The sequence below is a fragment of the Chlorocebus sabaeus genome, chromosome 25 (assembly GCF_047675955.1).
Source record: "Chlorocebus sabaeus isolate Y175 chromosome 25, mChlSab1.0.hap1, whole genome shotgun sequence".
Taxonomy (NCBI): Eukaryota; Metazoa; Chordata; class Mammalia; order Primates; family Cercopithecidae; genus Chlorocebus; species Chlorocebus sabaeus.
In genome coordinates, this window is record NC_132928.1 from 50,909,185 (window position 1) to 50,936,751 (window position 27,567).

At 34.2% G+C, this 27,567-nt stretch overlaps 2 protein-coding genes across 5 annotated transcripts in view; one reads left to right on the plus strand and one right to left on the minus strand.

Annotated features, from left to right (window-relative positions):
* Window positions 1-24,627, plus strand: part of ANGPTL1 (angiopoietin like 1) — a 31,760-nt gene extending 7,133 nt beyond the window's left edge. Inside the window, exons 1-5 of one of the 2 annotated variants that reach the window (XM_073011739.1) lie at window positions 32-1,599; window positions 5,202-6,049; window positions 16,840-17,033; window positions 17,680-17,950; window positions 19,296-24,627. In XM_073011739.1, coding sequence (XP_072867840.1) covers window positions 5,227-6,049; window positions 16,840-17,033; window positions 17,680-17,950; window positions 19,296-19,483 — 1,476 coding nt within the window. In that variant the 5' untranslated portion in view covers window positions 32-1,599; window positions 5,202-5,226 and the 3' untranslated portion in view covers window positions 19,484-24,627. Of the gene's footprint in view, window positions 1-31; window positions 1,600-5,201; window positions 6,050-16,839; window positions 17,034-17,679; window positions 17,951-19,295 lie in introns of those variants that run through there. The other variant, XM_007989353.3, reaches the window with a different exon arrangement.
* RALGPS2 (Ral GEF with PH domain and SH3 binding motif 2) overlaps window positions 1-27,567 on the minus strand; it is a 182,867-nt gene that overhangs the window by 49,912 nt on the left and 105,388 nt on the right. The window lies entirely within an intron of this gene.

Below are 27,567 nucleotides of genomic sequence, written 5' to 3' on the forward strand. Positions count from 1 at the left end.
ATTATGTATAGTAAATGCATAACTATTTTATATTTGTAGTAGAAATTTCAGAATCTTACTAAACAAAGACCTTTAGAATATACTAGTTTATCTCATCTGAAAAAGGTTTTATCTTGCAACTTGACATAAAAACATTAAGTACTGTGCGATGGTTAATGCATTATTTGAGGTTCAATTTAATGATATTTAGTGTACATGATTACAGACTGATACATGCATCCCATGCTGGGTTTCTGAAAACAAGTGCTTTAGTGACAGTAGAAAGACATTTTAACAAGTAACAGATTAAATGTGTAAGGTTTATAGCACAATGATTAAAAACAAAGGAATACAAACTAAATAGTCGTGAACGCAATTAGTTTCTCTTCCTGCAGCTACAGTGTGTGTGCTGAAGACATACATAAACTGTTGGATTTCTCAGAGTGTAGTCATAAAACAAAGCTAAGATATAAAAATAGTTGAAAGTCTTTGCAACAAAATCTCAATTACAGTATAACCAAATATTAAGCAGAAATTCTTGTACAGATTTAAGAGTAATCTATGGCATTTCTTGTTCCAACTCAAAATTTTAAATAGCTTTCCAGGCTTACATGTAAGAGTAATTTAATTTGGATGACAGAAATTAACTTGCTACAAATGGAATTACTTGGAAAAGCTAAGTTATTGACATACACATAAAAGCATTATGTAAGTAGTCAGTATTAACAATAGAAAATAAGAACCCAGAAGATGTAATTAATTAAATACATGACTAAAGGGCTAGAAATATGTAATATTTTTAGATAGAAATAATTTTGTTAAGCACACATAAGAGGTTTCCTTCAATATTCTATCTGGGAGCTTTTTTTACATGCATTATAAAAGCTATTAAAGATAAAATTACTCGTTACCAATAGTATGCCTTAAACCAAAGACACTTACGTTTGTTAGATCTGGGGCTCCTTTGGCCTTGTAAAAATTAAAGATATTAATGGTTAAGAATCTTGAACAAGCAAATAATGGTAAAGCTAAAATTTTTTCCAACTTTGTTTTCGTGTCCTTTCCTTAAAGATTTAAAACTGTAAATACTGGCAGGATTTCTGTTAAACACACATTTTACAAGAAATTCTAACAAAATTCCCAAGCAATAGTGGATCTGAAATACTGTCATCTCTCTTTTTTATTGTTACATGCTATGGAAAGTGCAGGACTTCATTAAGCCTCAGTTCTTACTGACACTGTCTTAAGGCAAGCATTTAATCTGAACCCCAAATCACACAGATAACTATTTATCCTTTTCTTAAATATATCCAGGCGATTAGATTGTTTTCAAGTCTCTTCCCAGAACACATTTCACAATCTAGAAATTCTTTATCTAACATATCCTGAATGCTTCATAAATTTAACTTCGTTGCCTCATGTTGTTTTCAGTGCATGACACAGCCAGTTAAATGCCTCTATGAGTTTACCATCTGAAGGAGGCAAATCTTGACTTTCGTTTCTTCTCTCTACTAGCTGGCAATATAGCAACTATGAAGAGAAATGCTACTAATAAAATTAACCCAATGCATAGAAGACCTTTTTTCCTCTTTTAAAAATAACTAAGACTTAGATTTAAACGTAAGTATTCTATAACTAATTTATAACATTCTCTTGGGGCCTAGGAAAATTTTAACATATGCAGCAAGTTTTATGAGGTAACATAGATTTATGGATCTTTCGCTTCAAAACAGAACATATGTGAGAAAATATTAAATAAGAGAATGTTTTTAGAAAACATAACAGTAAATGTATTTTTAAAACCAGTTCTTTACTCCTGACGTAGCTAGTCTACTACTTAAGAAATGTGGCTCCTTGCCCTGCTTTAAGTGACAGTGAAGCCAATATTTTTGTATTATTAAAAAAATTGTATTTATTAAAAAAATAAACTTTTAGTTGCCTCCTTTAAATGCTAATTTAGATCACTTTTTCTTGTGGTAAACAGTGATTTATCTTATGATTTAATCTTATAGGAACCACAATGAGCCAAGGCAGAATACACACAAGGAAGCTGCTTTTATTTTAATTTAGATTAGCATTTTGGTGTTTTTTGTTCTTCAATGACAATACTGATGCTAAGTCCTAACAGCAGTCTTGGATGATGCACTTTTAGCTGTTCCATAAAAATCTGTGTCTGGTATTAATACGAGCTGTTCAATCAGAATATTACTAATAAAATTCTATTTGTTTTAGAGTTTTATATTACTTCCTGCATTTTCCCTGCTTTGGTAGTTTATTTCATAGCAAATATTATTTAAGTAAAATAATTTTATGATCTAAGAGTTTCCACTCTAGTATTAAAACGAACGGACTTTAGCAGTAGGTAAGTTAAATTAAATATATAGGAAAAAATGATATACATGTGCCCAGGAGTATGACGGCTTTTGTTTTCTTGTTCCTAGTTTTTAAAATAACCCATATCTAAATTCCACGAATCTGGAGATACAATAAATATTTTATCAGTTTTTGGTATAGGTAACATATATAGTAAAAGTCTATTTTTAAAAATAAAACAGATGACTGTTTCTGTCTAAATTTTCTATATACGTCAGAAAGCAAGTTATGAAAACATAAAAAGCTAAAAAAATACCCACGTGTGCTTTGGCTATCAGTCAGCAAAAGAAGGCCTTGATAGAAATACAGATTGTTATGGCCTCCCTATCTTTTGTTTTCATTCCCTCTCTTGTTAGTAAAATAATAATAATTCTCCATACTCCATCCATATTTGCCTTATTTTAATTATCTACCCATTTTGAAGACACTATTCAACTGAAAAATACCAAAAACAAAAGAACATGGTTTTAGAAAATGAAAGTAGCAGTAGTCTTCATGACGATAGCAGAAGAGTCTATATTTCATTGATATGACCTTTGTTTTCGGGAGGGGTCCATAATCATAGGTTAGATATATAACTACCAGCTGACAGAATACATATGGAGGGAAAGACACTGCAGCAGAAAAGTCTGAGATGTAAAAAATGATTTGGCAGAACTTGGACACACATTCTACCAAAAATTATCCATAAACACTTTTGTATAATTAAGTAACCAGTCAATGAAAATGGATATAAACCAGCAAAAGGCTGTGAAAAACAAGAAACATAAACTTAAGACTCCTCTGTGGTTATGATATGACTAGGGTAAAAATCACAGGTTTAGAAAAGTTAGGAGTAGAAGGTTTGAATCCCATTTGAGTGATTTAGCTTCTCAAGGATTTTACTCCTTTATAAAATGATACAGCATTACTTCAGTGTTGTAAATGCAAATAGTTAACATGTGTTAAGCTACATAAATATAAGGGTTTGAAAACATGAACTCTGAAGTCCTCAGCTGGGATTCAAATTCTCGCTCCATCACTATGAACCTGTGTGACTCTTGATAATAAGGTGCTTAACTTTTGGATGCCAAGTTTTCCATCTGAAAGTGGGGATCATAATAATCTACTTCATAGGGTTGTGGTGATAAGTAAAACATGAAAATGGCTTAAAACAGTGCCTAACACTGAACAAGCACTCAATAAACATTAATTACTGTTATTGTTGTGTTGTTATTAATAACAGGCATAAACGACTTAGGAGTTGGTTTCTTAAATCAAGAAACAGGTACTTATGTGGAAATTTGGACAGAAAATCTCTGTCTTAGGGTATCCACTGCCATCCTTCAAAAATGGCAGATAGGTATCAAATTCGCAAGAGTGAAAAGGTGGCCTGTAATAGACCAGCTTGTTAGTAGATCTGATGGAGTGAACATACCTTACCCATTCTACTGCTGCTACTTTTTTTTTTTTTTTTTTTTTTGAGACGGAGTCTGGCTCTGTCGCCCAGGCTGGAGTGCAGTGGCCGGATCTCAGCTCACTGCAAGCTCCGCCTCCCGGGTTTACGCCATTCTCCTGTCTCAGCCTCCCGAGTAGCTGGGACTACAGGCGCCGCCACCACGCCCGGCTAGTTTTTTGTATTTTTTTTAGTAGAGACGGGGTTTCACCGTGTTAGCCAGGATGGTCTCGATCTCCTGACCTCGTGATCCGCCCGTCTCGGCCTCCCAAAGTGCTGGGATTACAGGCTTGAGCCACCGCGCCCGGCCTACTGCTGCTACTTTTGTGGGAGGTAACTAAAGAGAAAGGAAAAAGTATTGGCTCTTGAAACTGTTACCTCAGAAGAATTTGTACTATAAAGAAGTATTTCTCATCTGCTACAGCAAAAACGAAACATTCCAAGCACATATTTTAGTATATGTGCTGCTGCTGTAAATACTATGGGTCAGAGAACCCGATCTAGACCTGGTTCTAATCCTTGTGTGGCCTTAGCCTTCAACATGCAGAGTACAAAGAGGTTCTTGAATGACAGGGTCTCTAAGGCGTTTCCAACTCTGACACTCATATTCAATTACAGATATGTTTCTTTCCTTGGTAATGCATGTAGAAAATTACTAACATTGTACTAAAATACAGTTCAGTAGAACTTCTGTTAGAAGAACAAACCTGCTGAATCATCTATAAGCTTAGAGTACATATAATTATGGTTCAGGAAATATAATTACCCACAATGACTGTGAGCATTCTATCATTCTAAAACCTGTCACTAATCCCAAAAGGAGATGCTATAAAAATAAAAAGCATACGATGCTAAAACTATCTGGGTTTAGATTTGTCTAAAATCTTTAACTTTATTGAACATTTTAATGAAGAAGACATAATTTGGAATTGCATGGTATCAATCTAAAACATTGGCTAGTAAAGTCATCTAGTAATTGTAATACTGGTTAGACAAGAATGTTTTAATTAATGCCTTACAAACACTGTGTACCATTTTCATAGTCTTAAGGTAGTGAGCTTTTTAAAGGTAAGAAAGCTATTTTATCAGGGTCTCAAAAGCCTCAACAGCACTAGCAATGTACCTTTGCACAGAGTGGACACTGACCAAAATCTGCTCAATAAACTGGGGAACAAAAAGCATTACAATAAGGTGATAGCTGAAAGAGCTATTCTCTGAAACCTAATTTTTAAACAAATGCCAAAGTACTACAACTTAATATTAAAATTAAGAAATTAATAAAGTTAATTATAGCCTAATTTATTAACACCAATATTCAGCTTTCCCTCAGATAGTTTTTAATATTACTGACTTTAATGTAGATTAACATGAATTCTTTTTGCTTTTTCCCCTTCACTGATTTGTTTTTCAAAAGACATCATTTACAACCTCATTTCAAAATGAAGGCTTTTACCTGGACCCTAGGTGTGCTATTCTTCCTACTAGTGGACGTTGGACATTGCAGAGGTGGACAATTCAAAATTAAAAAGATAAACCAGAGAAGATACCCTCGCGCCACAGATGGTAAAGAGGAAGCAAAGAAATGTGCATACACATTCCTGGTACCTGAACAAAGAATAACAGGGCCAATCTGTGTCAACACCAAAGGGCAAGATGCAAGTACCATTAAAGACATGATCACCAGGATGGACCTTGAAAACCTGAAGGATGTGCTCTCCAGGCAGAAGCGGGAGATAGATGTTCTGCAACTGGTGGTGGATGTAGATGGAAACATTGTGAATGAGGTAAAGCTGCTGAGAAAGGAAAGCCGTAACATGAACTCTCGTGTTACTCAACTCTACATGCAACTATTACATGAGATTATCCGTAAGAGGGATAATTCACTTGAACTTTCCCAATTGGAAAACAAAATCCTCAATGTCACCACAGAAATGTTGAAGATGGCAACAAGGTACAGGGAACTAGAGGTGAAATATGCTTCCTTGACAGATCTTGTCAATAACCAATCTGTGATGATCACTTTGTTGGAAGAACAGTGCTTGAGGATATTTTCCCGACAAGACACCCATGTGTCTCCCCCACTTGTCCAGGTGGTGCCACAACATATTCCTAACAGCCATCAGTATACTCCTGGTTTGTTGGGAGGTAACGAGATTCAGAGGGATCCAGGTTATCCCAGAGATTTAATGCCACCACCTGATCTGGCAACTTCTCCCACCAAAAGCCCTTTCAAGATACCACCGGTAACTTTCATCAATGAAGGTGAGTAACCTCTTACTGTAAAACGTGGGAGTATGAGGTTAATATTTTTATGCTTTATCAAACAATGCTCATAATAAAGCTTATTCTTCATTTTGTGATGTTATTACACATGTACAATAAAATTTCTATTTTTGTTTTTTATTAATATCATCAAGTTGAACTTAAATACATCTCCTCTTCCAGCTCTGAATTTCTAGAAGGTTATAAAAACTTAGTGTACTCTGTGAAAAAAAAGTCTTCCATCCAAGTTCTTATAATTGAGGGGCTACTATTCTTGAATAAATCCATGCTCCCCTCCGAACCACTCCTGTGCGCCATAACCATCCTATCAGCTTCTAGCTGGGTCGTCGCTGCTACCCAACAATTCTTTTATTTACCTCCTGCTGCTTGTACCATCATCTTCTTCAAAAGAAACACGTAAAATTTTGCTTTCACTCTCTTCAAGCTATAATCACACCTCATTATCTTCACTCTCAGCAGATGACTCATCTACTACCATACTGAGTAAGTCTAATCAGGTCCTGAGTTTTGTTCTTTCTTATCTTGAAAGCATCTGTACAAAAGCCATACCTCTTGCCCTCAGCCTCAAGAAGAAAAGGTATCGCTCCTATTTCCAAGGCTAAACAATTAGTACTGTGTATACTAAGAAACATAAATGTTCATTACTATAAAAAAAAGATTGCATTGATCATGCATGATTCCAAACTCCACTTTTAAATTTCATTTCTTTCTCTCTTCATGCATTCAACATCAGTCACTGATCTAGCTGTCCAGAAAGCAAAGATGAATAATTCATCTTTGTTTCAGTTTACTATACCCACTGCTAACTTTCTGATATTTATTTTACACTTGTATCCATTTTCTTATAACTCATTCCCCAGAATCCTTTACAAGCTGATTTGCTTCCTAAGAGTGGAAGGGAAAACCCAAATGCCCCAAAGCAATGAGTAAATAAATGGCAGCTCATTCACTCATTGAAAAGGCAGGTTATAAAACATATACTATGAAATAATTTTAAACAATAACAATAAAAACAACAAAACTAGAAAGAAATATATCACGAAGTGGTTTCATCTCTGTCAGTGAATACCACTTGGCTGTTCACAGCCCTGCTTTCCTGGCCTTCTCCATTTTAATATTCTTCCTTCCTTCCTATTTCTTTAGGTCCTTCACTGGCATCTTCTTCCTTCTATGCCTTAAAGTCTTTCTTCAAGATACTCTACTTTAGAATATTTGGCTTCAAGTATCACCACTGCTCAGATGATTCCTGAATGGAGCTCTCCCTCCTGATTTAACAAAAGCTAGATGTTAGCATTTGGGTATTTCATCATTATCTCAAATGCTACTCTTTATTGAAACACCTTCTTTCAGCTTATCTGTCAATTTAGCAGATCTCGAGGCTTAACTCAAATAATACCTTTGATGTTATGACTGCCCAGATTCAAACAAACATACCTAGGTGGCTCTTTCCCCAAATCACTGACTATTTCTTAAACATGTTTTCTATATGATATTACACTGAAGTTAGTTATTGATATGTCTGTCTACTTGTTGGTCTGAATGCTTCTGGAAGATAGTTAACTGTCTTTCCCCATTTGATCTCAACATCTCTGTTTTGGTTAATGTTGTCACCCCTTTCCAAATGAGGCTGGCTCATCTTTGACACTTCCCCAGCTGCCCCATACATAGGCCACTGAATTCTACCCAGGTCTCCTTTTTGGTCTCCTGTGTGCATGTCCCTCATTTCTATTCACAGCCAGAACTCTCGTTTACATTCAAATGATCCACAGCAGCAGCCAGAAGGCAGAGACTCCATAGGCTACCAGCTGTGTGATCTTCGGGGAAAGAAAATTATCCTGTGCCTCAGTTTCCTTACCTGTGAAATGGGAATAACAGTATTTACCTCGTAAGATTTAACAATTGAAGAGTGCTTAGAACAGTGCCCGGCACTCAAATGTTAGTTCTCACTATGAACTGTATAATAGCTTGCCAACTGGTATAACTCTGTTTTCTCTCTCCATCAAAATATATTTACATTGCCAGCAGATCCATCTTCTTAAACTACTTACATATCTGCTTTCTGCAAACAGAAAAAGTCCAATTTACTTAGTCTGGCTAAGTATAATGTCCTCCTAAAGACTCAAGCCTACTTTCCTAGTGGACCTTCCACTAGTTTCCTTCACAAAAACCATCTGTTCCAATAAAATAAATCCACTCATTTTCCCCTGAATATTTTCCAAGCTTTCTGCCTACTCAAAGAATAAGGCTCAAGCCAAACCAACCATCCATCCATCCAACCAACCAAATAAATAAAATGCAACTCCTCCTTGAGGCCCTTGTTGACTCCCACAGGTTTGAAGTGATTGTTCCTCTCCATGAATACCTCTACTCTCTGTAACACATGTAAGACATTATGTATAGTCCCTCTTGAATTACCAGTTATCTTTACATACACTCAGAATACATCTAACTAAGATGCTTTTCAACTATATTATAAGCTCCTTCCTGGTAGATGGTTACTGTGTCTTATCTCATACTTATCTGCAGTTGCTAAATATGTGTTAGCTGATTTGGTAACATTTTTATAGAGCTTCTTAAAATTGTCATTCCAAAGACCCTCATGAAAGTAATATGCTATATCATACTGGATTTGTTCATTTTATACTGTTCTAAGTTATAGTAGCAATAGGCCAGAGTATCATTAAATTAGGTAAATAATGATCATTATTAATATCCTCGCTGGGCATGGTGGCTCATGCCTGTAATCTCAATACTTTGGGAGGCTGAAGCAGATGGGATCACTTGAGGTCAGGAGTTTGAGACTCTGGTTTCACATGGTGAAACCCTGTCTCTACTAAAAATACAAAAATTAGTTGGGCATGGTGGCACATGCCTGTAATCCCAGCTATTCAGGAGGCTGAGGCAGGAGAATCACTTGAACCTGGGGGGCGGAGGCTGTAGTGAGCTGAGATCGTACCACTGCACTCCAGCCTGGGTGACAGAGTGAGACTCAAACAACAACAACAACAACAAACAAACAAACCTCAACCCCTTTGATTTCCAAAGGAAAATGCGGTGTATTAAGTTATCCACTGGGTACAGAAATGAAAAACAGAAAATTGCTTTTGATATCCTTTAAAAATTTTGTTTTATGTAAGCTTTTATATAATTTATCAGTAGTTTGTATACGTAAGTTATAAACAAACATAATTGAGCTGTGTGAATTTTTTTTAACTGATGAGGTATACGATTACATAAGTATGAAGACAACTGCCAAGGAGTATTCTACGTGATCCCTGAAGCTTGAGTGGATGGCATAACCAATTCTAGCAGAAATCATTATTCACATTTTTAAACACTGACAAACTTTTCTAAGAAAATGTTTATACAAAATGAAACATACCAATTCTATGTTTTATTATACACTGAGCATTAGTATAAAAAAACCCCACTAATGCTACAGAATTAAACCTCATGTTACGGATTTAGTATGTCAAAAGTCCTCTTAAACACATTTTGTTTTAATGAAAAAATCGTGAACCTATCCCCAATAAACCTTTCTTTAATGCAAAAATTAAGGGCATGTAACTTTTTTCTGTTATTCATTATTTTTATGTAAACATTAACTTTTTACTTATTTTACTCTATAAATGTTGATCTCTTAAATTCAAAGGCATAATTTGCTACACCATAAGAATTACTACACTAATTAGTACATTAATGAACACATAAGGGAAAGAGCATGGAATTAAGAACCACTGGTTCCACCATTACCTTTGTTATGTAACCTTGGGTAAGTCACTGCCAGTTTGTGTTTTCTCATGTGTCCAATGAGAGTGCTGGACTGGATTATTCTAATATCCTTTTCAAATTCTAGTATTGTGTGATTCTTACTAAATTAAATTACTACAAGCAACAACAAATAGGCTAGCTATTTTCTTTACATAATGTGCTCAATTATTCACTTATGTTATTTTTACGTCTCTCTGGAAAAAGATGTCTCAGGCTGTTAAGGTGCTTGCATAAAAAGGGTAAAGATGGATGGCTACTGGTGTACTTATGTATGCTCTGGCACCAAGAAATTCCTATTACTGTACTTTACATGTAGGTACGTGGTCATTCTAAAGTCTCTACGTGCATAAGGTGAAAATATACAACAATGTATATTTTAAGAGGTGTTTAGCCAGTTACAAAAGATAAACACTGTATGATTCTACTTATATGAAGTACTTAGAGTGGTCAAATTCATAGACAGAAAGTAGAATTGTGGTTGCCAGAGGTTATGGGGAGGGTGAATGGGGAGTTGTTTAATGGTTAATAGTTACAGTTTTGCAAGATGAAGAGTTCTGGAGAAGGATGGTGGTGATGGCTGTGCAATATAAATGTTCTTAATGCCAATAAACTGTACATTTAAAAATGGTGAAGATGGTAAATTATTATGCATATCACATTTTATAAAAGGTGTTATGACAATCTTTTATTTTCTTTAAAAATGGTTATAAGAAAAATCTACCTCAAAAAAACCCATGAATTTATAAAACATAGTATTTAGATAAAAAACATTTCTCAAACACATTACCTTCTTCTCTACCTTAAAAACAAAATGTTTGAGCATGTAATAATCAGCCTGACAAGTTGCAATCAATGAAATTCTTAACTGTTAATGTTATTTGGTGCCTGCATTTTGGGTTAGTCTTTTATAAAATAAAACATTACTCTTTTACAAATAGCATATTTATAAAAATAAGTTTATTCTTTGTAGGAGAGCTGAGTGGAGAAAGTTCCTTCACCATGTGTAAAAGCATAGATCTGAATATCAGTAAACTTGGATTCTGGTGAAGCTTTCTGGGGTTCAGTTGCCTCTTTTGTAAATAAATTGTTGTGATGATTAAATGAGGGGGTGCAGGTAGAAGTGTTTTGTGTATGATCTGGCATGGTTTGACCACCGTTAATTATTACATATGTTATACACTTCCCTTTATGTGTCTTTCCTTGTCATATTAGGTTTATGAGGACATAAATGGTAAGCTTAAAAAATTAAAACTTTGTAGTGGCGGGCGCCTGTAATCCCAGCTACTTGGGAGGCTGAGGCAGGAGAATCACTTGAACTTGGGAGGCGGAGGTTGCAGTGAGCCGAGATCACGACACTGCACTCCAGCCTGGCGACAGAGTGAGACTCCGTCTCAAAAACAAACAAACAAACAAACAAACAAACAAAGTTAAACTTGTAAAGTAGTCATTAGAAACTAAAAATATGCTTTTTAGTGGTAGGGTTATTTTAAATCACCAAATATTTACATTTTTCAAATTATTTATAATGCTTCTTAACACACCTTTTGGGTATAATTGGTTTCAGTGGAATACTTATACTAACATTTAATACAAAACAAACAAAACAAAAAAACTAGTTAAGCCAAGGTGCTGTTGGAAAATGACTGTATTAGCCAGTTATGAGAAAATAATTGATACATTCTTTAATAATTAAAAAAATAAAAGTTTGGTTTGCTAAATACAGTTTAAACATACAGATTAATAAATTAAGTAATTCATATTATTACAGAAAGACCCTACTGTCACTTTAGAAAGTATTTGTCTCAAACGTCCCACTCCAGAAATGTTGAATATATTTATCTGAAAGTTAATGCACAACTCAACTGAAAAGTTTAGCTCTCAAAAGATCCTACTTGGTAACCAATAATTTGAAAGCTCTGAATTGGTTTACTGTTTCTCTTGTCACAAAAAGGATTCTCTTTGTAATTTTATAATTAAAAAGTTCTTTTTACAGAAAAAGAACACATATGCTACAGATGGCTCCCAGTAAAGCTGCTATTCAAAGTATGAAATCCTTTTTTCTTTTTTAACTCACTGTTCTATTCAAGATATGGGTTCTTAATAAATACGTCTTGGGAAATAATGTGGCATGACTGGTCAACATTTTTCTTTCTATAAATCAGAGGTATTAATATGGTTTCATTAGCTCTATGTAAACTTTAATCCTCACATAAACTGAGGAACAGAGAGACTGGTTCTTCAAATTCAATGTACAGAATTCCAGTTGCCTGCTTTGAGAAGACTCTTGCAAAAAAAGTTAATACTATGCTTAGTTTAAAAGAAAGGTAATTCCAGTTTATACCTTTTGAATCACCATGAACAAATTCCTGATTCACATGTCGATCAATTTATTTCTGAAAATATGCAAACCTGTAAATTAAATCTGGCTTCTCAAGAATAAAGCTTAAAATTTTCTATTTGTCATTTAACAATTTCTATCAAGCAATGTTTTTTATGGTACAGAAAAAGCAGTGAAAACATTTAAGATAGGGACAATAGATAAGTCTAATTTTAGGGCAGAAAGTAAATAGGATTTGCAAGTAATAATGAGAAAATATTTCTGCTAGGATCAACAACATACACTGGACTAGGACAGGTTAATGGTATGTTTAGAAATACAAATAAATACTGAATTCGATATTTAATATCTTTACTGAGGAGAAAAAAGTAGCTTTATGCACTGCTAAATTTTATTCATATGTTCTGGAAAATAACTTCAACTACATTTTCCTAAGTCTAGCAGATAACCACTGTAAACACAAAGCCCACTGCAAAAAATAGGTTGAAAATTAAAGCTGAAGGTAATCTTAAATTTGCATAATTGAAGTCTTATCAAATCAAAGCTGGATTCAGAAAACTCAGAACTCTCCATTTGGCTTTAAACAGCTGAGTGTCTATTAAATAGCAGAAAATGAGTATAGCTCTATGGAACAAATGATACTTGACAAATATTCTGTCAACATTCAGAATACTGATGTTTCTAAATATTCTGCAGCAAAGCAAATAATCTAATAAAAGTCCAACCTTTGAATATATACTTAAATGTAAACTGTCAAAACTATACTCAAATGAATGCATAGTAAACATTTATGAAAATGATATTCATAGAATAAGCAATACAAAGATAACATTTACAGAATATGCAAATTCATAAAATGAGATAAATATTTATATGTTGTAACAAAACTACTTTCATGTATGCATTAACTATAATACTAACAGGTTTTAAAGTAAGAGCGATGCTCCTTAGAGATCTCAGCTAGTTCTTAGACTTTGCTATCACATGCCCTACATAACTCCATCAAAGTACTTGTCACATTACAGTGGAATTCTCTCTTGCGACTTCTCCCACCCTGCACTTGACTCTAAGGTTGTTTCTTTATCCCTTGAGCCTAAAACAGTCCTTAGCCTATAGTAGATGCAGAAAGGACATTTCTTGAAAGAATAATGCAGAATTAAGGGAATTCTGGGAACCACGCCTACTAGGAATCACGTAGTTTTGTAACTACATATCTGAATTTCTAAGGGGGCTCAAACTGTGAATACACACTGAAAGATAAAGTCCTTGTCTATGAATACTGTAAGTAAACAAATATACTACCTGCATTACATGAAATAATCTAAGAATGAACCTGGGAGTCATAATTCACTTTTCCTTCCATCTCACTCCCACATAAGAAATTAAAATTCTGTAAATTTCATCTTTTCTGAAATACAAGCTCTTTACCCTTCTTCCTACTTGACTACAATGCATGTTTCCTATAATGTGAAGTAGCCCATATGTAACCAGTGAAAAGGAGAATAGTGGTAGCAAAACAGAGAGGTTATATTAGTTTACATGGGATTTTTTCCAAACATATTAATGTTTTGTGCCACAGGTAACTGCAGCTGAATATAAATTATGTTAATAGCTAAAATTAGCTACTATGTTTAATGCATGTATTTGCAGAACATGAGGTTTTTCAGTAATATTTATCTGCAGTAGAAATGACCGTACATTCATCTTTGGTGAGCTTTATTAAATAAGCAGATATTAAATAAGCTACTTAAATTATTAAATAAGCTACAATTATGTGTTAAGATGAGGAATAAAAGAGAAACAAAAGAACAGACAATTACCGATGATGACTACTTTGTTAGGTATAGTGTTAAGGGCTCTGAATACTTTCACTAAGTTGAATATATCCCAGGAACACAAGGTTGGTTTAACATTCAAAATACAATCAATGTAAAGGCTGGGTGGAGTGGCTCATGCCTGTAATTCCAACACTTTGGGAGGCTGAAGTCAGAGGATCACTTGAGACCAGGAGTTCAAGACCAGCCTGGGAAATATACCAAGACCCCGTCTCTCCAGAAAAAAAAAAAAAATACAAAATTAGCCAGGCATGGTGGCACGTGCCTGTAGTCCTAGCTACTTGGGAGGCTGAGGTGGGAGGATCACTTGAGCCCAGGAGTTTGAGGCTGTGGTGAGCTATGATTATACCACTGCACTCCAGCCTGGGCAACAGACTCTAAAAAAACAAAACCCAAAATCGTGTGTGTGTGTGTGTGTGTGTGTGTGTGTGTATCTGGTAAAGTATAAATAACACATTTCTCAAAATTTCAATAATCCTCTTATCCTTATAGTACAGAAATTCTTATAAGAACTTTACTTAACTCTCACATATTTCTAGTAAAATATAAAATTTGACAATAAGAATTTTTATACATTCTTTGTTCTAATATACATATTTTATATATTTTCTTCTAATATATACACTTTTTTGTTCTAATATAGATTAGATATAATATACATAATATATATGTATATTCAATGTAATTCGTGTACTAACAACAACAAAAAGAAAAACCCTATCATCATCTCAGTAGGCAGATAAAAAGCCTTTGATTCCTGTGATGTATCTAGTTAGAAAAGAAATTTAAAAAGAAAAAAGATTTTAAAAGCCTTTGAAAAAATCCAAAATCCATTCATGATAAAAACTCAGCAAACTTGACTGAAAGGACAGTAATTTTAAAGTAGTGGTTATAGCTATTTTCAATATCTTAAAGGAAAATACGTTTATAATGAATGCAAGATAGGGCATCTCAAAAGAGAAATAAAAACTATGAAAAAAAGAATCAAATTGAAACTCTGGAACTAAAAAATACAATACTTAAAATAAATATAACCCAAGAAAGACACCATAAATAAGGCTTTCCAGTTTCTCTAATTTTTATTAGTCTATTTATGGACATTGCATTATAATTTTTAAAAATTTAAGACAGAAAAATATCAATGAACTATAATAAACATGTGGACTAGAGAAACTGAGGTCCTCTTGATTTTTGTGTGTAGTTTTCAGTTTCCTTGTATTTAAAATGAGTAATTTAATTAACAAAAAATTATGGACAGTTTCCTAAGGGTTTAAACACTGATGACATGAAGTCAAAAAAAAAAAAAAAAAAAAAGTCTCTGTCCTCAAGGAATTATCTACAAGGAAGAGCTCGTAGTCTCTAAGAACCCCTTCTATTGTTATAGTTGTGGAACTACCCAATGAGATTAATTCTATCCCAATAAGACCCAAAAGGAATACTGAACATATCTGGCAAAATACAGATAACACATTTCTCAAAATTTCAACAATCCTATTAACCTTATAGTACAGAAATTCTTGTAAGGACTTTACTTGACTGAACTCTCACATATTTCTAGTAAAATATAAAATTTGACAATCAGAATTTTTATACATTTTTTGTTCTAAGAGATCTTTAGGGTAATTCTTTTTTCTAAATCCGTTAATATATTTTGCATGTTTATAAAAAAGGCTTGAAACACTGGAGAAGGATGAAACTAAAGAATATTCACTAGATCCAAAAATGTGGAAATCGCAAGTTCAAGAGTCAGAAACCCTAAAAGCAATTTCACAAAATTTGTAAAATTTGAAGAAATTATCAGTGGATTAAAAATGGAAAATACCTAAAACTATGAAATAACACGAGGGCAAATGCATGCAACACAGCAGTTCAGAGAAGAGATTCTGGGATTAGATAGGGATTTATGTCTAGGGTTTACCATCTTCTATGATCCATGACCTTAATTAATTATTCTATCTCTAGAACATCTATAAAGTATCACCAGATAACTGTAGGTTAAATGAGAAAACTAGTATTAGTCATATAGAGTGATACAACTCTTTAGATAGGCATTTATGCTAACATTCCTGAAATGTATTCTCATGGGCTGTTAGTAAGTGTTGCTGGGGGAAATTTAAGATTCTATGAGTTTGGGCATCTGGTTTATTTCAGGGCTTCTCAGTCTTTAATATGTGAATGCACATTGAGAATTTCCAAAAGGAAAACATAATATTTTGCATTTCTAAAACTTATTTGACTGACCCCATTTGCAATGAGTATCTCAAGGTACTAGTATGTTCCACTGAAATCAAATTTCCAAAACTGTGACTTGGGTACTATGTAGGACTATGAATAAGTTGATATCCTCTGATCCAACAGATCGATCCCTCAGCATTTTTATAATATTAAAAAATGAATTCAATAAGAATGAAGACACTTTGTGCAGTGTTTTTATAATAGCAAAAATCGTAAGACCTCAATGTCCAATGATAGAGAGATAAAAATATATCAATGTCAAGGACTACTATGCAGCCAGAATGGAGACTATAGCTGCATGAAAATGTTAAGACAATCCAATTTTCTACATGTATTAGGATTATAACAATATATAAAAATATATATATATATATGGACAAAGAAAAGAACAGATGAAAACAAAACAAATTAATGTTCCAGATAGAACTGGAGTCACCCTTTTATTTAGTTTATATTTTATAATATTCTATATATGATAGACAGTGGTTAACTGTAAACAAAGACACAAAGGTAAGAATCTTGATTAAAAACTTTTAATACGTCTCTTCTCATATTAAGTTTGCTGATAATAAATGATATTTAAATTATAGGACCATTCAAAGACTGTCAGCAAGCAAAAGAAGCTGGGCATTCGGTCAGTGGGATTTATATGATTAAACCTGAAAACAGCAATGGACCAATGCAGTTATGGTGTGAAAACAGTTTGGATCCTGGGGGTTGGACTGTTATTCAGAAAAGAACAGATGGCTCTGTCAACTTCTTCAGAAATTGGGAAAATTATAAGGTAAATCAGTGATGCAGTCCTAAGGGAGGTAAAACAAATCCATTCTTGCAATAATGCAAGAAACAAGATGCTATGCAATAAATAAGATACACAGTTAAAAATAACTATCCATATGTTTTTTCATTATCTACATCTGTCAAAAAAATGATTCTCATCTCTAGTTTTAAAGTGAAAATTAAATTGTAAAAAGAAAACAGAAGATATACTTTAAAATGATCCCTTTCAATTTGGATGACTTATACTTACTACTTTACAAAAATTACTATTAGGAAAGAAATGCTGGGCTCTTTAAATGAACATCAGAGAGACCAGGAACCCTTTTTAAGGATCTGGGTAGTATACTAGCTAATATTTTTAGTAGCTATGGATAAATTTTATTCTCATTTGCCTTTGTCTTAATTTGTAGGATTTGAAGCTAGGTCTGCAAATGATTACTGACACATTAGAAGCAAAACAAAAACAAAAACAAAAACAAAAACAGAATGACAATGTGTGGCTTATAAACCTCAAGTGACCAACTAAAATGGAAGCTCACATTACCACTTAAATGGCCAATATCTTTATGCTATTGAATGTTTAACACTTATCTATAAAAATGTTTACTATATACTTATTTATGCACTCATGTTTCTTCACTTATTAACAGAAAGGGTTTGGAAACATTGACGGAGAATATTGGCTTGGACTGGAAAATATCTATATGCTTAGCAATCAAGATAATTACAAGTTACTGATTGAATTAGAAGACTGGAGTGATAAAAAAGTCTATGCAGAATACAGCAGCTTTCGTCTGGAACCCGAAAGTGAATTCTATAGACTGCGCCTGGGAACTTACCAGGGAAATGCAGGGGATTCTATGATGTGGCATAATGGTAAACAATTCACCACACTGGACAGAGATAAAGATATGTATGCAGGTAAGTATGAAAAACTTTCATTCTTTGTAGAATAATCATCTTCTATACATTAAATAGAATCTACTAATATATATGCTACTAAAGTCTTTTCAAAAAGGTCAGTTTTGGTCACTGTGACAGGAAATATAACCTACTGAAAGAAATAGCTTTTAAGATCTCTTCTATAAGGCAATCCCAAAGTGTGATCTATGTGAAAAACAAAGTTCTAGGAAAAAAACACAAAGCAAAACAGAAACACATTCATCTGGAAATAAAGTGCAAGTGCCTACAATTCATAACAACACCTACCATGTGCCAGGCACTGTTGTAGGTGCTGGGGATGTAACAGTGAATAAAGTTCCTGCCCTTTGGAGCTTACTCACTGGAGGAGAGACAAAACAATTTGTTAGGTGGCAATAAGTACTCTCAAAAATAAAACTAAGTAAGAAAATAGAAAGTGGTGGGCAGCAAGGCCTGGGATGGGGGCTATTTTATATGGGTTCGCCAGGAAAAGCTACTGTGAGAAAGTAACATTTGAATAAAGACTTGCAAGGAGTGAAGGATGCAAGCCATCTGGATACATGGTGTAAGAGCATTTCTTTGAGGGGGAAAACCAAGATGACTGTAACATGTGGCATAGGAATAGCAAAAAAGCTTGAAGCAGAGGGGAAATTAGTATTTTCATTAGAAAGAAACAACTAGACCATCCACATAATTTCAAATTTAGTTTTCATATGCTTTTGACTTTTTAACCCAGCTTTCTGGTCCTGATAAACAGATTCTCCCCCAACAATTCTCCCCTATCCCTGCCCCAAACTGGTTTTTCTCTCCAGCTGTATTTTGGCAAACAGCACACAGGTCTTTATTTTAACCAATTTCACACTGGTAAACAAGAAAAGAAGAGAGATATGACCATAACTTATGTCTTATTTACAGAAACCCATTTGACTGCTGGTTTTATTTTACTTTGTATTATTTTTTGCTATTTTATTTTGAAAATTCAGTTTTCCTCAGACTTCTACCTTCTTCTGTATCTTTCCTTCCCAATTTCTTCCTCTGTAACTCTTTCACATATAAACACTGCTTGCATCTACTCTGCTACCTAGAAAATTAAATCCCCCTTTTTTAAAAAAGGCACATTTTAAGCAAGCAAAGAGCAAGATTTAAAAAAAGGCAATTCAAGTAATCTTTCAATTAGTTGATGCAACAGCAATAAAAAAAGTGAAGACATTTAAAACTGCTAAGATAAAGGTAACTGGAATTAGTAAGGGAAGTTCAAATTAAAGGCAGAATAAGTTTTTGATGATTGCAGAGTACCACACCTAGAAGAAACTTTTACGTTTATATCTATATTTTTTCCTCAAAGGAAACTGCGCCCACTTTCATAAAGGAGGCTGGTGGTACAATGCCTGTGCACATTCTAACCTAAATGGAGTATGGTACAGAGGAGGCCATTACAGAAGCAAGCACCAAGATGGAATTTTCTGGGCCGAATACAGAGGCGGGTCATACTCCTTAAGAGCAGTTCAGATGATGATCAAGCCTATTGACTGAAGAGAGACACTCGCCAATTTAAATGACACAGAACTTTGTACTTTTCAGTTCTTAAAAATGTAAATGTTACATGTATATTACCTGGCACAATTTATTTCTACACAGAAAGTTTTTAAAATGAATTTTACCTTAACTATAAAAGGGGAATCTATAAATGTAGTTTCATCTGTTGTCAATTACTGCAGAAAATTATGTGTATCCATGTCCTAGTTATTTTAAAAATTATGTTGACTAAATACAAAGTTTGTTTCCTAAAATGTAAATATTTGCAAATCTTAGCTATATTTTAAATCATAACTAAATAACATGTTCAAGATACTTAACAATTTATTTAAAATCTAAGATTGCTCTAACTTCTAGTGAAAAACATATTTTTAAAATTTCAGCCAAATAATGCATTTTATTTATAAAAATATAGACAGAAAATTAGGGAGAAACCTCTAGTTTTGCCAATAGAAAATACTTCTTCCATTGAATAAAAGCTATTTCAAACTGAATTTGTGCCTTTCACATGGAATGATTAAATCTGAATTCTTAACAACATATCCTATGCTGATTTTCCCAAAACAACATGACCCATAGTATTAAATATCATTTTTAAAAATAAAAACCCCCCACAAATAATGCATGCATTATTTAAATGGTCAATTTATAAAGACAAATCTATGAATGAATTTCTCAGTTTTCTCATATTTCTTCATATGATATGCTGAACACCAAAATCTCCAGAAATGCATTTTATGTAGTTTTAAAATCAGCAAAATATTAGTATTACAATATCAGTATTACAAAAATGCAGACTATTTAGTGTGCTACAGATCTGAATTATAATTCTAATTTATTACTACTTTTTTTCTAATTTACTGATCTTACTATTATAAAGAAAACAAACCCCAACCTATCTGCAATTCAAATCAGAAAGTTTGGACAGCTTTCCAAGTATTAGTGCATACTTTGAACAGGTGGGACTAAAATTCAAGGAACTGTTGGCTGTTTTCCCAATACTGACAATTCAACAGCTCCAGAGCAGAAGTCACAGGGGCATAGCTAGTCCAAACTGCTAATTTCATTTTACAGTGTGTGTAATGCTTAGTCTCACAGTGCCTCTGCAATCAACAACTTTACTAGTGACTTTCTGGAACAATTTCCTTCCAGAAACATATATTCACTGCTTAGAGGTGACTTTCCCTTAATTTATTTGTGAAGTTAAAATTTTAAAGATAGCTCATGAAACTTTTGCTTAAGCAAAAAGAAAATCTTGAATTGAAATGTGTGAGGCAAACTATGCATGGGAATGGTTTAATGTGAAGATAATCATTTGGACAACTCAAGTCCATCAACATGACCAATGTTTTTCATCTGCCACATTTCAAAATAAAACTTCTGGTGAAACAAATTAAACAAAATATCCAAACCTCATAGTGGCATTACTCTTTGTTTTACCTGTGGTCCTCTTAAACTGGTTTTTCAGTCCCTCTCCTCTTCCTCCAGAACCGAAGAATCTGTAATAAGATTCCTGGAAGGAACTGGGCATCTAACTGCTATACCAAATCTTAAGTGAATAAAACTTTACCAAGGCATCTCAGTTATTGAAAGCACTATTTCATTTCATTTAAACACCCAAAACTTTACCAAAGACAAGTCTTACAGAATTTTCACAGAAGAACATTATTAAAACTAGAATGTGAAAGTCAACACACAACCTTGGAAAACTAGGCTGAATGCTAAACTGCCTTAGCCAATGGGCCCATTCTGCTCTCCTTCAGAGAGCTGATTTATTTTACTCTGAAGATCCTAGACAGCATAATAACTTGGGCAACTAAGTTTCTTGAGAGAAGAAAATAAGCAGTGGTATTATATGATAGTTAGTTCAGGTTCTGAAGTCAGAACTGCTTGGGTCCCTGGCCCAGCTCTACTACTTGCTAGTTGTGTTACCTTGAGCAATTTTTAAACTCCTGGCTCAGCTTTCCTGGCTATAAAGTGGGGTATAATATCTAGCTCATGTGGTTTTTGTGACGATCAAATAAATGAGTTAATACAGGTAAAACATTAAGAATAATGCTTGACACATGTAAGTACTCAGTAGATTTAAACTATCATATTATTACTACTCATCTACGTACTTTCTGCAGTACAAATCATAGCACCTTGCATAGAGTATGTGATTAACAAATGTGTTTTAAAAACAATATCTGGGTTGGGCGTGGTGGCTTATGCCTGTAATCCCAAGACTTTGGGAGGCTGAGGCAGGTGGATCACTTGAGTTCAGGAGTTCGAGACCAGCCTGGCCAACATGGTAAAACCCCATCTCTACAAAAATTAGCCAGGTGTGGCACGTGCCTGTAATCCCAGCTACTTGGGAGGCTGAGGCAGGAGAATTGCTTGCAGTGGACCGAGATTACGCCTCTGCACTCAAGCCTGGGGGACACAGTGAGACTCCTTCTCAAAAAAACAAGACAAAACAAAACAATATCCAAGTTTTCGGGTATGAAATTACATTGATACATTATCTTCACTTGCAAATCTAACAGAGCCATGCCAGCTGTTATAGCAGGCAGTTAAGCGGCTGGACCACAAATAAAAAGAAACTCTTCTTAGAGACATAGTATGAACTTCAGCCTAAAGACAGTCTTGCGAAAGACCAGGTTAGCTCATTTGTGTGATAGGCAGGGTCCAAGAGCTACCTACTTTGCAGGTCATCTAGGAATAAAGATGGGTTTGCCTTATCTTCGGCAAGATTGAACTACAACCTTCCCTTAGAGCTGGTTTATAGAAGGATTCTTTTTTAAAATTTTTCTTTTTTTTTTTAAGACACGGTCCCACTATGTCACCCAGGTTGGAGTGCAGTGGCACGATCTTAGCTCACTGTAACCTCCAACTCCTGGGCTCAAGCAATCCTCCCACCTTAGCCTCTTGAGTAGCTGGGACTATAGGTGCATGCCACCATGCCCAGCTAATTTTTGTATTTTCTTTGTGAGACATGGGGTCTCACTATGTTGCCCAGGCTGGTCTCAAACTCCTGGCCTCAAGTGATTCTCCCACCTTGGCCTCCCTAAGCACTGGGATTACAGGTGTGAGCCACTGTGTCTAGTCAAGGAAGGTTTTTTATGTTGTTACTGTTAATAAGTTAATGAATTTTATCCTATAATAGATTTAGACTCTATTCTGGACTAAATGGGAGGCCATGATTACCTAAAACATTTGACCTCTCTGAAGCAGATTTTAAAAATTTGAGATTTTGGAAAATGCCAAAATTAGATAGCAACTTGAAATTTGGTAGACACCTACAAATACACTATCTCTGGGCTTCATGCCTGGTAGTATAAAGATCAATTTTCATTCTGTTGTTTATTTAACTCTGAGTCATGATAGGAGAGTGCTATTCTCTTAGCATTGTATTTCTTAGGACTCCTGCTGGTAATATAAGAAGAATAAACCTTCTGCAATCATAAAAACATTTCAAATAACTTATAAATCTGTCCTAAAGTAATATGGTTTACATGTATTTAACTTAATCTTTGTAGTAAGTTAAAGATTATACCCTAACAAGTTTTTAGTCTTTTTATTCTAGTGTCTGTGAAAGATAACCAAGTAAGAAAAGAATGATTCCACTTACAATGCTATGACCTTGCCCTGAAAAAAAGGCCATCTTATCTTAAACCAGCTAACTTTTCAGTTTTTTTTTCTTCTTGACACAGAGTTTTGCTCTTGTTGCACAGGCTGAATTGCAATGGCACGATCTTGGCTCACTACAACCTCCACCTCCCGGGTTCAAGTTATTCTCCTGCCTCAGCCTCCCCAGTAGCTGGGATTACAGGCGTTTGCCACCACACCCAGCTAATTTTTGTATTTTCAGTAGAGATGGCATTTCACTATGTTGGCCAGGCTAGTCTCGAACTCCTGACCTCAGGTGATCCGCCTGCCTTGGCCTTCCAAAGTGCTGGGATTACAGGCATGAGTTACCATGCCCAGACACTTTTTAGTTTTATCAGTGGAGTTAACTGGTATCAAGTTATAATTCTATACATAATTATAAGAAAGACTGATGAATGAACTCAAAATTTTAACCTAAACACAGATACCCCAAATTTTAATGTAATCCATCATGCCTTCTTTGAGCTGTGAATGAAATGCATATCTTTATAGCAAGTCAATTTAATCTCCTTTGTCTCAGTTTTTTCACCCGTAAAATACAAATAATATCATTTACTTTATAAAACTGCTGTTACGTATCAGATAATCTATATAAAGTACAGTGTCAGTTATATGGGCCTAAGTGTTGAATAAATGTTACTGAAATTATTATTTTCCTGCCAAAGCTTGCTTAAAAAAATTACAAAACTGTGAAATATTCAGAGTTGGAAACACCACTGGCAAAACTGTTGTTAGGGGAATCTGATTCCATTTACAATTAGCATGCAGATCTGTATAGCTGCTATTCTTATATTTTTAGAAAGACAAGGCACTTAAAGAAAACACTATGAACATGGGGATGAAATTAACACAATCCCACCCCCAGCTCTTTTATTTCAGAAGTCTTTGGTCTAAAGTAAACTTCAGGAAACATATCAACAAAGAACTTAGAAGAATTTTAAATATATAAAAGAGTGAGGGTAAAAAAAATACATAAATGAGGTAATGGAAAATGGGGATGTGATTCTGGCTACAGACAAGGGGCTAGCTGCCATGTGGTCAGAGCTTACTCTCAAATCCAAAAGAAAATCAGTGAAGACGCTTTACTGCTGTTTCAGCATACAATATATAACAACATATAATTAAAAGAATAGGGTAATCTATAATGTATATTATTGACAAATCAAATTAAAGAAATAAAAATGGAATAAAACTTAAAAAATTAAAAGCCAATGACATTTTTTGATCATTAGGCATTTTTGAGATCAGTGTCAGAGCCTCACATATTGAAGAAAAATTGCATCAAAGGAGAGGAAAAATCTCCTTTTAATTCCTACAGATCAGCAAAAAGACTTGGACTTTGTTGAAATTATCTGAATAGAAATATGAATAAAAAACTCTTATTTTTGAAAATATTTTTACATGAGTTAGAAATTTCTAAAACTAAATAACTATATTCTACTGAATATTTAACAATTCAATCTATGCAAAAACGACTGAAAACCAAATCGGTAAGATTCTTATCATTTTAGATACGCTTTAAAAATGTCATTAACTATGATAAGGACACTACTAAGAATGTAAGGCACAAGGCAATGATATGCATCTCTACCAGGATATAGAAAAGAGGAGAGATCATTCATGAGGTAATGATATCCTGGACCTTTGTTATTACAGAGATATTAAGTTCTATAAAGGCAAGGACAAAGCCCATTGTAATCTCCTGCTATATATTTAGCAACAAGCACAGTGCTAAGTAAATACTAGGTGCCAGCTGAGGCACCAAAAACAAAACAAAATAACAACAACAAAAAAAATCAGGGGTGGGTAAGGAGTTGAGTTGATCCATGCAAATATGCCACACAAATATATTTATTGTTTAAACAGAAATTAAATCAAAATTACTGAAACAATGGGAAGAGCCAGAAAGGGATAATTAGTTGAACCAAGAAACATTTATTATATGACTACTTTTGTTCTAGATGCTATAAGGATAAACCCTTAAACCGAGACAAATAGGGGCTTACATTCTGTTGAGGAGGAGACAGATTAATGAAAATATCATAAATAGGGTGCTTTGCAGAGAGCAGTAGGCTAGGAACACTGTATTACAGAGGGTTATAAGAACAGCATTTCTCTTCTAACAAAAAAGTCCTATTATGAAAACCTGACATATTAAATTAAAAATTAAATGGGGAAGGGGAAGGAGAAATCTCTCTCCAATAGGAAAAATGAGTCATATCTAGATCCATCAAAAGAGTATATTCTACAGAGGGCTAGAGATTTTACAAAAACTTTTCTGTTACATTCTGCTTCTACTTAATAGGAAACAGTATAGAGTACTGCAACAATTTACTGATTTCCATGGTTCAAAAAACATGGTTTTGTTTTTTTTTTTTTTTGAGATGGAGTCTTGCTCTGTCACCCAAGCTGGAGTGCCACAGTGCGATCTCGGCTCAATGCAGCCTCCACCTCCTGGGTTCAAGCAATTCTCCTGCTTCAGCCTCCTGAGTAGCTGGGAGTACAGGCATGTGCCACCACACCCAGCTAACTTTTTGCATTTTTTAGTAGAGACATGGTTTTGCCATGTTGGCCAGGCTGGTCTTGAACTCCTGACCTCAGGTGATCCACCCGCCTCAGCCTCCCAAAGTGCTGGGATTACAGGCATGAACCACCGCACCTGGCCAAAATATGCTTTCTTGGTTGAGCTACTACATTTTTGTAGTACATAAAGTAGAAATGAGGCTTAGAAAAGGCACATTAAAGAATATTTATCATGTTTCATACAACTAAATTATTTTTTTCACAATCTTCTAGTTTTCTCTCATCAGCAAAATAAAACTCCCCATGCCAAATTCTTCAACAAGTCCCTTAAGACTGTTCTCCAACGACAAGAACAAATAAGTGTTGTTAATGACTTTCAGATTTAAAAGCAATAATTCTCTTATAAAGCAATTTTTTCCTTGAGATTTGCCAACTATTCCTCTCTAGACAAATTATATCCTTATTCTAAGAATTTTTCACGATATTGTCCAAGCTGACTAATTTTTACCTTGAATGCAAACCAACAGAAGAGACAATTTTTTAAGGGATGATGTGTTGAGAGCCAAGAAAACATTTCTGCTTCTTATAATTTAATCCACATTGAACTACAGATAAATTTGGTGGTATCAAAATAAGAGTTCTGTCAGCATATAGGCCTCTACCCCCTTTTATAAGCTTCACAAAAATTGGTAGGTTTTGGTTCTCATTTTTAGGGGAGAAAAAACTATTAGTTTGGACCATATCCCTCATGTTAAGAAATCATTAGCTGTTACCTTTTTTCTATGCACTTTCATTCTTTCATTGATATATTCTTTCCATAAGAACCTCTGCAGACATAATGAATAAAGCATAGCATTATGCAAACTCTGTATACTTGAAGAGGAATAGTTAAATGAAGCTACCAATATGCATAATGAGTATTATCTTTTAATTGTCTTTAGGGCAACTTCTAACCTATCAAATGCACAGCATTTATAAATGCTGAAGTTTTTGTCAACTATACTAAGCCTAGCTTTACACAAATAGAAAAGGATTCTGAAATCAAGACAAATTAAATTTAAAAATCACAAGCAAATTAATTTTAAATTAGAAAACAATATAAAAAAGTAAATATTAACAAGATATAAACTACTGTTAAATCTTCATTCTTCAGTATACTTCAGTACTGAAGATAAGCAATAAAAAAACCCGTATGTCGAAGATGTAAATCAAGCAGTAAAAAAGTTGTAAAACAGATTTGTGTCACATTTTCTTAGGAAAACTATGTATATTTTAATAGATTAAATACATTTAATCTCAAGGTTTGCTATAAGGCAAAGCGGTCATTACATTAAAAGGATGATTTTCATACCGGAAACGAACTGAGTCAAAAACTCATCTGATAAATGTTTCATTTTCCATTCCCATGTCTACCAAATATTTATGCCAAGGAGTCCCCAATAATCTCACAATCAAGATGCTTCTGCACATACCCAGATAGGGATGAACTATATGAAGAATACCAATATCTAAAATTATGCAAATTCTATAGTGTATGTTCTCTTTTAATGTCTTAATTTCCTTCCGTTTTTTTTCCCTTTTGATTTCTAATTCTTGGATAACCCTGAGACACATGCATTTTACTAGTGAATATGAGAAGCAGAGAAGGAGGAAGGAGAAATGCATTAAAACACCAGGCTGTAGTGTGGTACCGCAGTGTTAATAATACTACACTCACTGGTCACTGGTAGAGTAAGCTATAGGAGATAAGATGGGGATCAAGTTTGGGGGAAGGAGGAGAGATGATGAATTCCCTTCTGCACATGTTGAATGGAAGATACCTGTAGATTTTTCTCACTTAGTATCTAAAAATGTTAGAAGGCCCCAGGGATTAAGTAGATAGCTAAGATACAAAGATAGATATAAAA